Raw genomic sequence first — 14,032 nt, 5'->3', positions numbered from 1 at the left:
TTGCCTCATTCTCGTGCGTGGCGGCTCCTCATTCAGTCAACAATTTGTCAATTATGTCCACAGAGACGCCCGAGATAAGACCCGCATTAGGAATGCGAAGGCAGAAAGCGAAATTGTTAAACTGGCGGAATTACAAGCAGCTAATAAGGAGAACAAGAGCGCCGCTGCAGTGCCAGACAACAGATGCAGCACTCCTGAGCCACTGGATGAGCACCAACTCTCTGTCTCTCTCTCTCTGTGTGTGTGTGTTTGGATATCACACATCCATGAAGCGTGCTGCCTGGAACACATCCCTGCATGTTTCATTAGGTCACACCTCTCCCAGCAGAGCTCATCACATTCCACTACGACAGGCGAGGTGATGGGGCCCGACACCTGATTATCTCGTACGCTGCCGCAATATTACAGCACGTTTAATTTCCAGACACATCATTCATTATCGCGCACGCTTTCTGCCGTTTTGCTCGAGAACGTAATATTTTAAAAACCAGTGGCAAAATATGGCTCTTATTTCAATAAACAGAACATATCTTTACACCGTCTTCCCCCCCCCTGCTGGCTTTGATATTTTGGAGGCGGCTGATTGCTGCCATCAAACGTGATCCGACGAATCTATCATCTCTAAACTGACACCGGCGGGGCCGTTAAGTCTCCGAGATCCAGGAGTGTTATGAGGACTTGTCTGGAGAGCGTCCTCTGCACATCCAATTTAGCTCTGCAATAACGTTCAGAAAATGGGAGCGGGGGCTGTCATCAGGCCCGCTAATAGTAATAGAAGTGTAGGCTGCTAACTTCATATAGGATTGTAACGGCCCTGAAGGCTTTATTTAAAGGAGAACGCCCCGTTTCTGCAAGTTCCTATTGAATTTTTTTACGAATCAATGGCTTTTATTGAGGCAATTGGAAGATGTGAAAGCTAGATTTTGTTAAATACAGTAGATTTGATATTACACACCGACTCTCTCTCTCTCTCTCTCACACACACACACACACACACACACACTTTCATGCCTGTGTGCAAATTTCAAAAGCAACAACTAAGGTGCTACTGAAAAGCAGCTTTTAATTCCTCAGAGAGTCAATATAACTACAGCTTAAAAAATGCAACTTCTGACCCGAAGACGTCATTTTGCGTAGTTGAACGTGAACTTGTTTACAGCTGTACCAAATAACCAAATGGCCTTTTGCTTCCCTAAGGTGATGCATCAACTGTAGAAACAGGATATAACGCAGAGGGTTGTTTGAAAGCATCACTCTAGTGGCTTCAAAACACATTCAGAATAGAGAAAAGAGTTGTTTCTACTTCAGTCTGCATCAGGGAGGAGGCTGGAGTGTTCAACAAATGTGATGACAGGTGGAGGATTTTATTTTGTCTCAAAAAATTGTCTTACAAAAACTGAAGTGCCATTTTGAGGATATAGGTTTTGACAATGACAAACGACCAAAGACAAATCCTGAATAAGGTGAAGTCGCTTATCATTTAGACTCAGTTCAACATCGTATCTATCTTTCAGTTTATAATAACGTCTCAACTAACCTGCAGTGTTTGGTTCTAATCCCCTCGCGCCACTACAACTCAAACGCTTCCCGGTGTCCCAGCACTAACCTGGTTCCCGACGCTTACATCATCGCTTCTCGGGGCCTGGACCACGCCACTGTGCCGGCTGGCTAAACGAGAAGGAAAGCGAGCGTCAACGAAAAAATAACCAAACCCACACCGCACTGGAGATTTAAAAGTTTGTACATTTATTGGAAAAAGGGAATAGTTATAAATACTGAGCAGCTCACTGGTACAAAAACCAATCTATGGAGCGGTTTTTAAAATAAGCAGAACCTATTATAAAACACGCATAGTGGAATAAGATCACAACTACATTATTCTAGGTGGACTCGCCTATAGATTTAGATTCTTTTTTAAGGTTTAGGTTTTAATGCACGTGAGAGATTGATCAGTTTTACGGCGTCCTTTGAGCCGAGCAGCGATATGTTACAGTTAAAACCAGTTTACTGTGTGAAGAATCTAAATTGATGATGAAGATGCGTCTACTCTTCTCACATCTTAATATCGGATTTGTTCTTTAAAAAAAAAAATAAAAAAATGAAGCAGGATCATCAACAAGGACAGAAACATTCAGTACAGTGTAATATCATTTTGAATGTTTCTGGCAGATGGCACGTCACACCTCACACACACAGGTGATGTCTTTTGCTCGAGAGAGAGAGAGAAAGTGTGATTTGTTTTTTCTTCCTTCAACAAAATACTCAGTCGTTCCACAAGAACTGTTCATTGTTTTAGTCCTCCTCCGGGTCCAGAATGATCAGCCCCGGGGCGGCAGCGGCGGCGGCCACACACACAATTTATAAAAGGAGAAAAAAAAAGCCTGGTGATGAGTGAAGACGCGTTGATCCTCACATTGATGAGTTGATTCTGTGGCGCGCGCCGCTCCGGGCAGGACCGCTCTCTCCTGGACCCAGAGAGCCTCCTTTAAGATGCCTTTGGGTTGGGTAAGGGGCGTCTGAACAGCAGGATGTGAGGCTCTGCGGGAAAGAGGAGAGCAAAATGAGCAAAAATGGAACACGAGGCGGCAGCTGTGGCAATACATGAAAGAAAGCAGCAGCACATTGTTGGGAGCACTGATTCTTTGATTCCCTGTGGCAGAAATCTGACACCTGGAACTCCAATCCTCTCCCCTCTGCCCCGCCCCTTATCTTGAATAGAGGGTGTATACTTTTGGAGGTACACTGTCCAGATGCTCGTGCCCACCAGATCTGTCACACACACATCTAAACCTCTCATCTATAGGAGCTCTACAGAAGGTGTAACTGTACACACGTTAACGACTGCCTGCTGGCTGTGTTTGTCACAATCGTCCATCCTTTGCATGAGAAACAATGGAGGCTGGACGAGCAGGGTTCACTCGCATGGCAACATAAAGGGGACGGACAACACAATGCAAACAGCACACCAATAAGGAAATCAACTGGGAACTAAGACAAACACAATAGCAATGACAACTGAGGTGTCGTGTCAACGCCTGACAAATACAGTTCAATTAGGAAACACAATATAACAAAGCCACATGTATCCTCTAATGTGGCTACTTAAAACAATGGTGATGTCAACCGACACCCAAGTTACAACAGCGATGTCATCCAACCAAACTAACAATGATGTCACATTTATACACTAGTAGACTGTGTGAAATGCCAATCACGCAGATCATCTCGGCCTCTGTCAGTCGGGACTACAAAAAGCAGCTCGGTAAGCGTTTTGTCATTTTGGAGGGAATGCTGCCATCTTTGTTGACATCAACAGGTGCTTTAGAGCAAATGATTCAATAAGCAATAACATCCAATTGCCTGTCACAACCTCAATCATGACTAGTTTGCAGGCCCTCCATGTTGTCTATATTAAGCAGCCTTGGTTATATTGGGGTATATGAATTCATTCAGTGATACTTTACAGATCCAGTGACAGGAAGTCCACATATATCTGTTATTCCCACATGCTATGGAGACATTACCTGGCTGGTGGATCATGTAATGCACCCATCCTTGACTCTGCTGGACCCCCAGGTTCCTCCACTCAGTCTCTGACATCAAGTGAGTCTTGGGCACACGCTTAGCAATGTCCTTAGGAAGCATTACGTGTCTATTTAAAAAGGAAAAGAAAGTTTAAAAAGTTATGAAAGCTCAAATTAAAACAGTCATATGCGATGTCAGGGTTAGAAAAGCTTGTTAGATGTCACGGCATGACACCGTGACAGTGGTTTGACACATGTGGACTCACCTGTATTCGTATTTCTCATCATCGTACTTGTCGGAGTAGTAGATCTGTTTGTTGGACATGACGGGAACCTGTGTAGGAAATGTCTTCGGGTTAGTTGACAAATAGAATCAAACGCAGCTTAGCCAGATGTGTGTGCGGAGATGACAAGTGAGAGTTTCTCGTGCGGCTAATAGGCTAGTTTAGCTAAGTTAGCAGCGGAACGCGTTATCCTTGACAATTAGCGTTATGTAAGCGTTAACTCTTGTTTTTGTGTTCGTGTGGGTAACAGAGGAGTGTTTGGGGTGTTTGCTTTATATACTTGCCAAAATAAGTAGATGAAAACAGTGAATTATTCCAAATTTAGCGTCCGGCGGTGGCGTGCTCTTCGCTCGCTCTTTGTTTCCCTCTCGACTGGGAGGGATCCCGCTTTTCACCGTTCAAAATGCCCTCGCCTCCTCCCATTGGACAGGGAATCTGAAGTGCCGTCCTCCCATTGGCTGCTTCTGTCCGTCGCAAGAAATAGTCGTACGGGCAACGCTGCCTTTTGATTGGCCAGTGAATCTAGATAACATTTGAGGACAACAAGTGCTGAAATGAAATGTCAACATGACACACATTCATGCTGTGTTGTGTAACCAGTGACCCACATGGTGTTAGATTATCATGCAACAGGTTATTTACACACGAATACACAAAGAAACCATACAAAGCACCTTCTACTTGTGATAAGTATGTAAATATTGACCACAGTTAGGAGTGATAACGCTGTCATCGGAAAGTTGTGACTTTGTTGTGCTTTTCCCCCACATTTTCATGCCTGTGATATTCCTTGATATTCTGTGTTTTGTGCTTTTAAAAGTCAGCATGAGAAGGTTGGTGAACTGTTCCTCAAATAGAAAAGGATGGTAACTGAGCCGGGTAACAGAGTGAAAACTATAGTACAAGATACAAGTTGGGCCTAGTATATAGACTGGAGCTTTCACCAAGGCTTTACTAAAGGAGGTGGAAAAAGGAGAAGAAAAATAGAGCTTCAGTTGTTTGATAGATAGATAGATAGATAGATAGATAGATAGATAGATAGATAGATAGATAGATAGATAGATAGATAGATAGATAGCATAATTCTCAGTAATGGTCTGACAAAAAGGTGGCACAGAGATATTACAGGGAAAAAAGCAATTTCATGAGCCTGATGGGCTATCTGTAATCAACCATGTGTGAAATGATCCCTCTGGAAAACCTGTGACTATAATTACGAACTCTGTGACAGCGTTACGTGAAGTTCCACATCTCTGTTATTCAGACATGCCACAGCAAAGGTACCTATCACACGACACAGGCGATTTAATAGCCTCTAATAATAGAAAAGAAGGAGGCGGATGATGAAATGAATGTCCTCTGCCAAGCAACTGGAGTGAAGGGGGGGAGTCCAGTGCGGTAAGTCCCGCAGACAAATATAACTGTGCAGACGTGTCAGAGTGCGGCTGGGTGCTGCTCGCCTCTCCCTCCTCTATATAAATATATGTACATGCATGTACGCCGAGGGTTCGGTTCATCCATCTTCTTGAGGAGGGAGGAAGGATCTATGTCCGTCACCTGCCACGTTCACCTGCGAGCGTCAATCAAAGCTGGGGATTCACCACACTATTCCCTGATTGGTCCATCCTTCACTCGGGGGCGGAGACTCGCGCGAGCCTACCGAAATCCGATTGGAGGGCACGCGCTGCTGTCGGAGTGACGCAGCTCGGAATTCCCAAAGTTCCCAACTTCACGGGAAGAGAAGAGCGTTGTGCATACTGAAAAACAAAACGTTTTGGAGGAAAATACAAAACAACCGACCACTGGGGTGTGAACAAGAAGGTTAACAAATTTTATTTGATATTTTATCTGTTGGAGTGGAGCAGGTGTGTGAAAGGCTCTCTAACAACGCGGCCTGGGAACGCGGAAGAAGTGGGAGTGGGAATGTATTGCCACCATCCTTTGTTTACCATCATGACTGGACACTGAATTCGGTTTCTACAACAACCACAGAAGCCTAATTGTGTTCCGTAGAGGTGCAGAATAGAAGCATAGCGCGTATAGTGTTGAGGACAAGTGAGTATAAACATTCGTTAGCTTGTATCGGGATCAGTGGACTGCTTCGTGTCTGTGGTTTGACCATTAGGGAATTTAACAGTCACACAGATTGTGAGGATGGTTTGGTTCTGAGTGAATGCTTGGCTGGAAATAGCGACGAATACAATGGAGACATACCTGCTTATGAAAGCCTTTGTTTGATTGCGCAGCAGCACATTATGGATGCCACCACTCCGTTATATAACTGGAGGCAACGACAAACCTGCTCTCCATACCGAGTATTCGGCGAATCACCATAAACTGCGACACCTCAGTCCTTAACATTTATCACACGTTCGGTATTAAAATGTCAACACAGACAGATTATTAATTTTTAGCATGTTCTGCATTCTGTATGTTCATAATTTTGCTATCATGCTAGCTCCATTATTCCCGTCTACACTGGTATTTGGGAGGAGGATTAACTTTGGCCGGATGCAGCTGTGAACTCCCTCTAAACACACACACGCAAACACAAGCACACTGTGTGTCCAGGCATGTTCAAGACATCTTGTTTGTGTCGTCGTTTGCAGGATTATTAGTAAGCGGAATCTGTCCCCTGCTGTGCCGCACTGAGCCTGAAGGGGGCGATGTCTGACCACAGCGACAGCGCAGGCAGCACTGGCTCCTCAACCAACAGCTGGACCCTCCTGTCTCCTGAGGTGAGACAGACTCAGCGCAGGGTCGCCAGGCTCAAATGTTATGGGAATACTTAGTTATTTAGGATCTATCTAATCTCTATCCTCATCACTAGTGTGTGTACAGGTAGTATTGTTTGGCTGGCTAAAATAAAAATAAGATAACAATAACAACAACAACACTTTTTCACACTATACATTGAATTATAATATCAGATCATATATAAAATGTCTATCTTTAACTGCCAGCTTTCTCAAGTATGTCAGAAATATGATAATATGTGATAATGTGAGGATATTGACTTAGTTATGCTGTATTTTCATGAGGACAACTTCATTTTAAAAATAAACGTTGAGCAGCACATGTCAGCACGTTTCTCTGGCTTGTGTTAATGTGCATAGACATGCGTGTCAGCGGGTTCTGATGAAAATGTCAAGATCAGTGCTTCTAAAAATAGTACTTAAATTGTTCTTACCCCACAGGAGGCTGCAGCAGAGACTGCCGGGGTGGACGATGGCCCTGAAAGTCTGGGAGACGTCCCCAATCTGTCTGAAGAGGTAGCAGGTGAGACGTCATTCTGCATATTAACAGCCCAACCAAACACTTCATCAGATGATTTTAAGGCGGATCTAATGTGTGAATGCAGGACCTAAAACCATCCATTGCCCTTAGCCTTAGATCCCTGATTTTAAGCCTTGAAACTTGGAACTTAATCCATCTATGCTCATGGTTGTTATATGACATGTATTAATTTTGAGTGTGCATACTCGTGGAAGATGTCACAGATTTGATAATGTTATTTCAGGGGCCTCTATGGACATCAAGCAACCTGAGCTTACTGTGGACACTACCCTGTCAGAGGAAGGCCATCAGGTTGGTGCATGATAAATTGCATAATGATCGACTCAACAACAACAATGGTAATAATAATAATAATAAGTAATGGCTTTAGGTGTGTCAAGAAACCACTCCAGAGCCCGGTGAGGGTCCCGTCCTTTCCAGTCCAGCCCAGATAAGCCCGATGCCACCTTCAGACCTGGACTCGGAGAGTCAGCCTCCCATTATCCATGACATTGTAACCAGCTCCCCCAATGACAATGAGCTCTCAGGCAGCACCCCCTTTGTCACCAACTTGGACCTGGGGGCTCCACTTGATGTTCCTGCCTCTGAACTCCCACCAGCTGACCTGCAGCCTGTGCCGGAACCGGAGCTGGAGTCCATGCCTGTGCCGGAGTCAGAGGAGCCCCAGCCTCTGTGTGATCCTGAGCCTGTGCCTCACTCAGCTGAGCCTCAGTTAGTGGAGCCGGAATCAAAGGAATCCAAGCCTGTGTGTGAGCCTAAGCCCGAGCATATGCCCGAGTCAGCTGAGCCTGAGTCCGAGGAGCCCAAGCCTGTGTCTGAGTCAGCTGAGCCTAAGCCTGAGTCAGAGAATCCCAAGCCTGTGCCTGAGTTAGTGGAGCCTGAGCCTAAGCCTGAGTCAGAGGAGCCCAAGCCTGTGCTTGAGCCCGAGCCTGTAGCTGAGTCAGTGGAGCCTGAGCCCAAGCCTGAGTCTGAGCCCGAGCCCGAGCCTGTAGCTGTGTCCGTGGAGCCTGAGTCTGAGCCCGAGCCTGTACCTGAGTTAGCACAGACCGAGCCCGAGCCTGTAGCTGTGTCCGTGGAGCCTGAGTCTGAGCCTGAGCCTGTACCTGAGTTAGCACAGCCCGAACCCGAGCCTGTACCTGAGTCAGTGGAGCCTGAGCCTGAGCCCAAGCCTGAGTCTGAGCCTGAGCCCGAGCCTGTAGCTGTGTCCGTGGAGCCTGAGTCTGAGCCCGAGCCCAAGCCTGTACCTGAGCTAGCACAGCCCGAGCCCGAACCCGAGCCTGTACCTGAGTCAGCAGAGCCTGAGCCCGAGTCTGTACCTGAGTTAGCTGAGGCCGAGCCAGAGCCCGAGCCTAAGCTCAAGCCCAAGCCTGTGCCCGAGTCAGAAGAACCCAGCCCTGTTCTGTCCAGATTTGAGACACCCGTCTCCACAGAACCACCCCTGGATCTGCCTGCTGACGTGTGGCAGAGTCCTGTGGCCCCTGCAGAGCGCAGCCCTGTCTTCTCTATGGAACCCGAGGTTAGACTCACAGCAGAGACCCTCACAGCCAGCGAGCCTCCCTCTCACACTGAAGCTGCTATCAGCCTCACATCACAGAGTCCTGAGTCACACAGCCCAGTTTCAGAGAGAATGGAGAGAATGGAGACAGAATACCCCGTACATGAGAGTCCGGAACCACAGACGGTTGGTCCAGTAGAGGAGGAGGAACCAGAAGAAGAGATCCAGGTTGAGAGAGAAGAAGAAGGTAAAATTCTAGTAGTAATATCTACAATGGTTCACGCAAACTAGGTTATAACATGGAACTACGGCCAGCCTTGATGTAGGTGTAGACATTTCAGGGAAGGTTCAGGCAAAACAAAAGCCATCAATCAATCAATCAATCCAAAGTGCAGATACAGTTCCAGAAGGTTTGGTTTACATGATGTACGTACTCGCAGCTGAGACAAGAAGAATCCACATGTATGAAATCACCGCTTTTGTGATTCAGAGAGGAAATGCCATCTGTTTCCGTGAGCAACACCGAGGTTTTGTCAGGATTTCTCTGCTTACTGAGTTTAAAAGTATTTTCTTGTCTTGTGTTCACCCGTATGATTTGTTATCTGCACATATTGGAGCATTTTACCCAAAGCCTGTTTGGATTATGGGGTAAAGATTCAGTTCTGACCTTTTGTTGCCAGAGAAATCCAGATGATTTGTTGAAACATGTGGCTCAGATTTTGTCAAAACATTCTTCCCCATCCTGCACATGCCTTCCTCGCCTTCTTCATCTCGTCTCTCCCTCTCCGCCTTCCCATTTCCTAGCTCCCTTCGAGCGCTCCGGGAGTTTCGACACGGGCAACACGAGCAGCGACGACGACGGGCTGAGGAGGAGGAACGTGGCCTCCTTCGACGCTCAGAGACCCAGGACGTCAGAGGAGGACGACGACGACGAGGAGGAGGAAATGGAGTTCAGGATGGTGGAGAAGAAGGAGGAGAAGCACTGGTTCTCCTTGAACAAGTGCATTGTGGGCGCTGTGATCCTGCTCTTCTTAGGCTCCCTCTTCTTCTCTGGTGAGTTCAGGTTCACAAAGCACTAAAACACTTTCATTAGGGTTTATTTGTCTCTTTCTGCACCAATAATGGACAAATGAACTAAGTGTTGTCTGCTGCTGTGCGATGCCTGGCAGCTGCTAGGTTTTAATAAGTGTCTGGTGCACTTGTGTGAGAGATGAGCTTTGTTGTCTTATCTGACAGGCGACTTTGACTCCTACGACCTGACTGATGGAGAACAAAACCAGGTCTGTCTCCGCCATCACTCATCTCACTAACTCCCGTGTCAGTCTGAAGTCGGAACAGTAGCGTCGCTGTCAAACACCCGGCAGACGTTTGTGTTATTAATTCGCCCCTGGTTTCTCTTCTACAGGAATGGTTCAGCAACGATCCGCGGGATATGAGAGAGCTGCTGGATAAACTGACGCAGGAAAACCGACAAATCTCTCAGCTGGAGGCGCAGTTACAGGTCGGTGTTGGCGAAGTTGGCAGAATCGTGATGCAGGAGCCGGCGTTTGACTCAACCTTTCATTTTTCGTATCGTCCAGTCTCAGAAAACAGAGCTGGACTTGGCGCTGAAGGCGGTGGTGGCGACCGGCGACGAACAAGGCAAAGCTCATCTGGAGAACGAAAACAGGAAGTTGAAGGAAGAGCTGTCGTCTCTGCCCGATCTGAGGAGAGAGCTGGAGAGTCTGAGGGTCAGAGTGACGGAACTCAGCCAGCTCACAGGTATGACGTGTGCTTCCAAAGCGCTATTTTTGACCTTTACGACCTCAGCTAGGACGTCATTGATATATTGTTTCCTCTACAGTGGCGCAGGAAATTCCCGCGCCTCCCGTCAAGTCGCTTGCTGGCAGCGTTGGTCCGAATATCCCAAACACAGCTGGGCAAGAGAGGTGGAAGGACACAGAGGAGGATGGCAGCGTGAAGGACGAGCTCCAGAGGCAGAAGGTTCTTTTGGAGGAGAGCAGGAAGAGACTGGAGGGGATGAAAAGAAATGGCGGCGACAGGAAACATGTAAGGGACAGCTTGGAGGAGATCCAGAAGAGGCTGTCGGAGCAGGTGGAGAGGTGGGGGAAGAGGAAGCAGCAGCAGTCGAAATGGAAGGGGAGCAAAGGCAAAGAGGAGGGACGGGACCACTGGAAGAAAGAAGAGAAGAAGGAGCGCAGAGGCGAGAAGGACTGGAAGCACGGCAAAGAGGACGGACACAAGGACAAGCCGCACAAGCACAACTCGCACAAGGAGGCGTGGAGGAAGCACCAGGACGAGTGGGAGAGGAAGAAGGATGATCGTCGAGAGGACAGAGAGGAGAGGAGGAAGGAGAAACCGTGGCACAGTCGGACCACCAAGAGTTCCCATGACCACCATCACCAGCACCAGCAGCCCCGCCAGCACAACCACAACGACTTCTGGAGGGCGCAGGAGGAGAAGCTCCGCCGCAACGTCCGCCCCCAGCTGGGCTGCGGCACGGCGGAGGACTGCGCCGGGAAGGAGGGCCTCTACCCAGTGGAGCTCCACGAGTTCGAGGAGCTGCTGGAGGGCTACCTGAGCAAGCTGGAAGGGTCCCCGCCCGAAAGCAAGGACAAGATCAGGAAGCTGACGGCCGAGTACTTCCAGGACGGCACCTTCATCCACCAGCGGGTCCTTTTCAGCGACTTCGCCGAGGACGTGGCGGACATCCTGGAGGACATGGTGGACGTTTTGGAGAAGGAGGGCCACGGGGAGAACGACGCCCTGGAGAAGGAGATGGAGGAGTTCGAGCGAGAGGCCCTGTGGAAGTTTGCCGCCACTGCGTAAAAAAGAGACAAAAAAAGACGGCGGGGGTCAAAGTTCAGCACCGCGGCGGCAGCGAGCGGTGGTTCTGGTAACACATTTCTGGCGTACCTTCTTCAGCGCTGTATTTATAGTAGAAACATGCTTCTGGTGCCGCGTCGTGCTTGTGCCCCTCATGAACCCTGTGAGTCTTTCATTATAAGCTACTAGAGTTGTAATTTTTTGTTTTTTGGACATAGTTGTTGTTCTACCTCTCCGTCAGGTCAGGCTTCCTCATGCCAAGTCCTCCAAGTCCTCCAAGTCCTCCCCGTCCATGTGTCCCTGTGGGTTTGCCTTTTGCTATATTACCGTCTTTGCTCAACGCTTTGTGCATGTTGGTCATGATGTAAACTCCAACCCATGCTCAGTCAAATGCTATCTGCTAATAACGCTATCGTGCAGCAACGTTTGGGCTTTGTAGGTGCCATTCATTCAGTTGTGACTGTTCAAGGCTTTGGTTTATTTGTCTTTCTGTCCACTTGTGGGAAAGTAATTATTTTAAAAGCTGCTACACCTTAAAAAAGCTTGCAGGTTGGGACAGAATACTGAGACGTTTTCACAGATAGCATTAGCCCCCGGGCGGCGGCGCGACCGTCCAATCCCAGAGGATCGGATCCCAGCTCTTTCAATGATAAGAATCAGATCAGGTTAGACCAGTTTTGTGTCAGCAGCTCTTTATTAGATTTGGCTGAACACACTGCGTGCTGTTTGAGAGCCCGCAGCGTTTGGTTTCTACACTTCACAGACTATTTTGGCGTTTCTGCCTTTGCGTGGAGCCGTTACGTACTAGTTAGACTCTCCGACCTCAAAGCCGTAGAGTCCACGACTGCAAAAAAACACTTCAGCACTTTCTCAAACATATTTACCGAGCGAGATTATTTCAGATTTCTACTTAAAGCGCGTCTACGGTTTGTAGGCTATTAGCTCTTGGCAACGTTGCTTTGTAATGTCGCCATGGAGACCTCTAACACATGATATACATTACTGGGTATCCCAGGACAGTGAGAGTATAAACTAGACGAGTCGCCCTTATCTTAATTCGCATAATCCCTTAAACCAGTTACGGTTTATTTTAATTGATTTAGTCGATTCCCCTAAATGAGACTTCTGTCCACATTGTGTTAGCAGGTTGTCGTGCACATTAGAGAGTTTCTCATGCGTAACCTGGTTCAAGATAAAGGGGGAAAGCGAAAAATGAAGAAGCTACTACTTTATTGTTTTCAGGTTTAGGGCGAGACAAAAGGTCAAAGACAGTCCATACTTAATAAAGGGAAATGATGTGGAGACGTTTTCCTCCTTTAGCCCATTTGTGGCGACTGGTTTGATGAGTTTTGTGTTTTCTTTCCCCTACAGTCGGTACACTGCAATTGTTGTCCTTTATTTTTACAACACGGAGCCACACTTTGTGCGTTGTGTGTGTTCCAGGCCATACATGTTACATGTTGAACATGAAAGTGAAGGTTTTCCCAGAGTTTTTAGTTTGCCACCTCCTGCTTATGTGCCTTTGTTTACTATAAACGGTAGATTGAACAGAGTTGACAGTTTAGTCTTTGAGTTTGTTTGCATCTGCAACACTAAAACACGTTTGTGCTACTTGCTATTTGACTGCTATTTGACAGCAGAGGATGAATGTTACAGCTTTGATCTGATGTTTGTTTCCCTCGGCCCTCTCTTGTGTATACAGAGGAACAACAGGTTTGCGTTTTTGATATCCGCAAAACAAGTCGGCCAAAGTGGTCAGAACAAAGCTTAATTTCAAACATACAGATTCCAAATTCTGTTATGGATTTCAAACAGTTCTGGTATTTTGTCGGTACTTTGAAGGTCAACTGAAGGGCTCCGGTCTTATGGAAAATTTAGGATTCAGCCCAAGAATGTGTGTAAATGATCCCTGGATGAATATTGATGAATTTGAGTATTTCAAATTTTTCCCATTATCATGTACTTCCTCTTGTCAAAGATCAGTGTTAAATTCAATAAAGTTTTCACAACTGAATGAGTGAATATCTATTGTTTTAATTTATATTCTAAAGCCTCAAGAATGGTTGAAATTTTCCGAACTAGTTGGAAAAGATTCCCAACTATGCACGTGTGTATGAGTGACTGTGGTTTACATTGGAGATGAATGGACGTGTTGGCATGACAGGCGCGCGTTATTACAGCCACCACACTAAACACTAAATGTTTACTACCTGACTCATTCACACATATGTGCAGGGACACTTACTGATAAGCCGACCAGCCAGTGTGGCAGTCAGCCCCCGGACGTGACACGCTGATGAACGAGAATGCAAACAATGATGCAGGACAAAGGGCCACTTGAGGTTGCAGATAGAGCTTTGTCATTCCCTAAATTCTACAAATGAATCACCAGCCAAAACGATACTTGATAAGACTTTTCTCTCAAGACTTGCATGCAAACATCAGCAACTTTCAAGCCCTTAAACCCGGAAAATGCCATGAAACCACATCTGCCCTTTCTCCTGCTGTTATTCCACACACTCATCACGCGTCTGGAGTCTTTGTTGTGTATAAACTGATTACTGCTTAGCTGTGCTTGATTCAGGCACTTGATAAGGAGGGCCTGA

At 46.9% G+C, this 14,032-nt stretch overlaps 2 protein-coding genes across 4 annotated transcripts; one reads left to right on the top strand and one right to left on the bottom strand.

Moving 5' to 3' along the window:
- Positions 1-2,086: 2,086 nt before the first annotated feature.
- Positions 2,087-4,259, bottom strand: cks1b (CDC28 protein kinase regulatory subunit 1B). The gene is made up of 4 exons (XM_076139317.1): positions 4,093-4,259; positions 3,791-3,858; positions 3,525-3,652; positions 2,087-2,538 (listed from the first exon to the last, which is right to left on the bottom strand). The coding sequence occupies exons 2-4, from the start codon at positions 3,847-3,849 to the stop codon at positions 2,486-2,488; spliced, it is 240 nt and encodes a 79-aa protein (XP_075995432.1). The 5' UTR covers positions 3,850-3,858; positions 4,093-4,259; the 3' UTR covers positions 2,087-2,485.
- A 1,190-nt stretch (positions 4,260-5,449) lies between these two features.
- On the top strand, positions 5,450-13,440 carry pbxip1a (pre-B-cell leukemia homeobox interacting protein 1a). Of its 3 annotated transcripts, XM_076139313.1 has the most exons (11): positions 5,450-5,629; positions 6,418-6,546; positions 7,006-7,087; positions 7,329-7,396; positions 7,476-8,249; positions 8,286-8,847; positions 9,405-9,653; positions 9,837-9,880; positions 10,006-10,101; positions 10,181-10,361; positions 10,444-13,440. In XM_076139313.1, the coding sequence occupies exons 2-11, from the start codon at positions 6,475-6,477 to the stop codon at positions 11,427-11,429; spliced, it is 3,114 nt and encodes a 1,037-aa protein (XP_075995428.1). In that variant the 5' UTR covers positions 5,450-5,629; positions 6,418-6,474; the 3' UTR covers positions 11,430-13,440. The 3 variants fall into 3 exon arrangements, with proteins under 3 accessions (XP_075995428.1, XP_075995426.1, XP_075995427.1); XM_076139311.1 differs by having other exon boundaries at positions 7,476-8,847; XM_076139312.1 differs by lacking the exon at positions 5,450-5,629 and adding an exon at positions 5,674-5,863 and having other exon boundaries at positions 7,476-8,847.
- The last annotated feature ends 592 nt before the right edge of the window (positions 13,441-14,032 follow it).

The sequence above is a fragment of the Genypterus blacodes genome, unplaced genomic scaffold (genome assembly GCF_046128005.1).
Source record: "Genypterus blacodes isolate CSIRO-AG114 ecotype Tasmania unplaced genomic scaffold, CSIRO-AGI_Gbla_v1 ptg000438l_1, whole genome shotgun sequence".
Taxonomy (NCBI): domain Eukaryota; kingdom Metazoa; phylum Chordata; class Actinopteri; order Ophidiiformes; family Ophidiidae; genus Genypterus; species Genypterus blacodes.
Note: the sequence above shows the minus strand (reverse complement) of the source record. Positions and strands in the feature narration are given on the sequence as shown.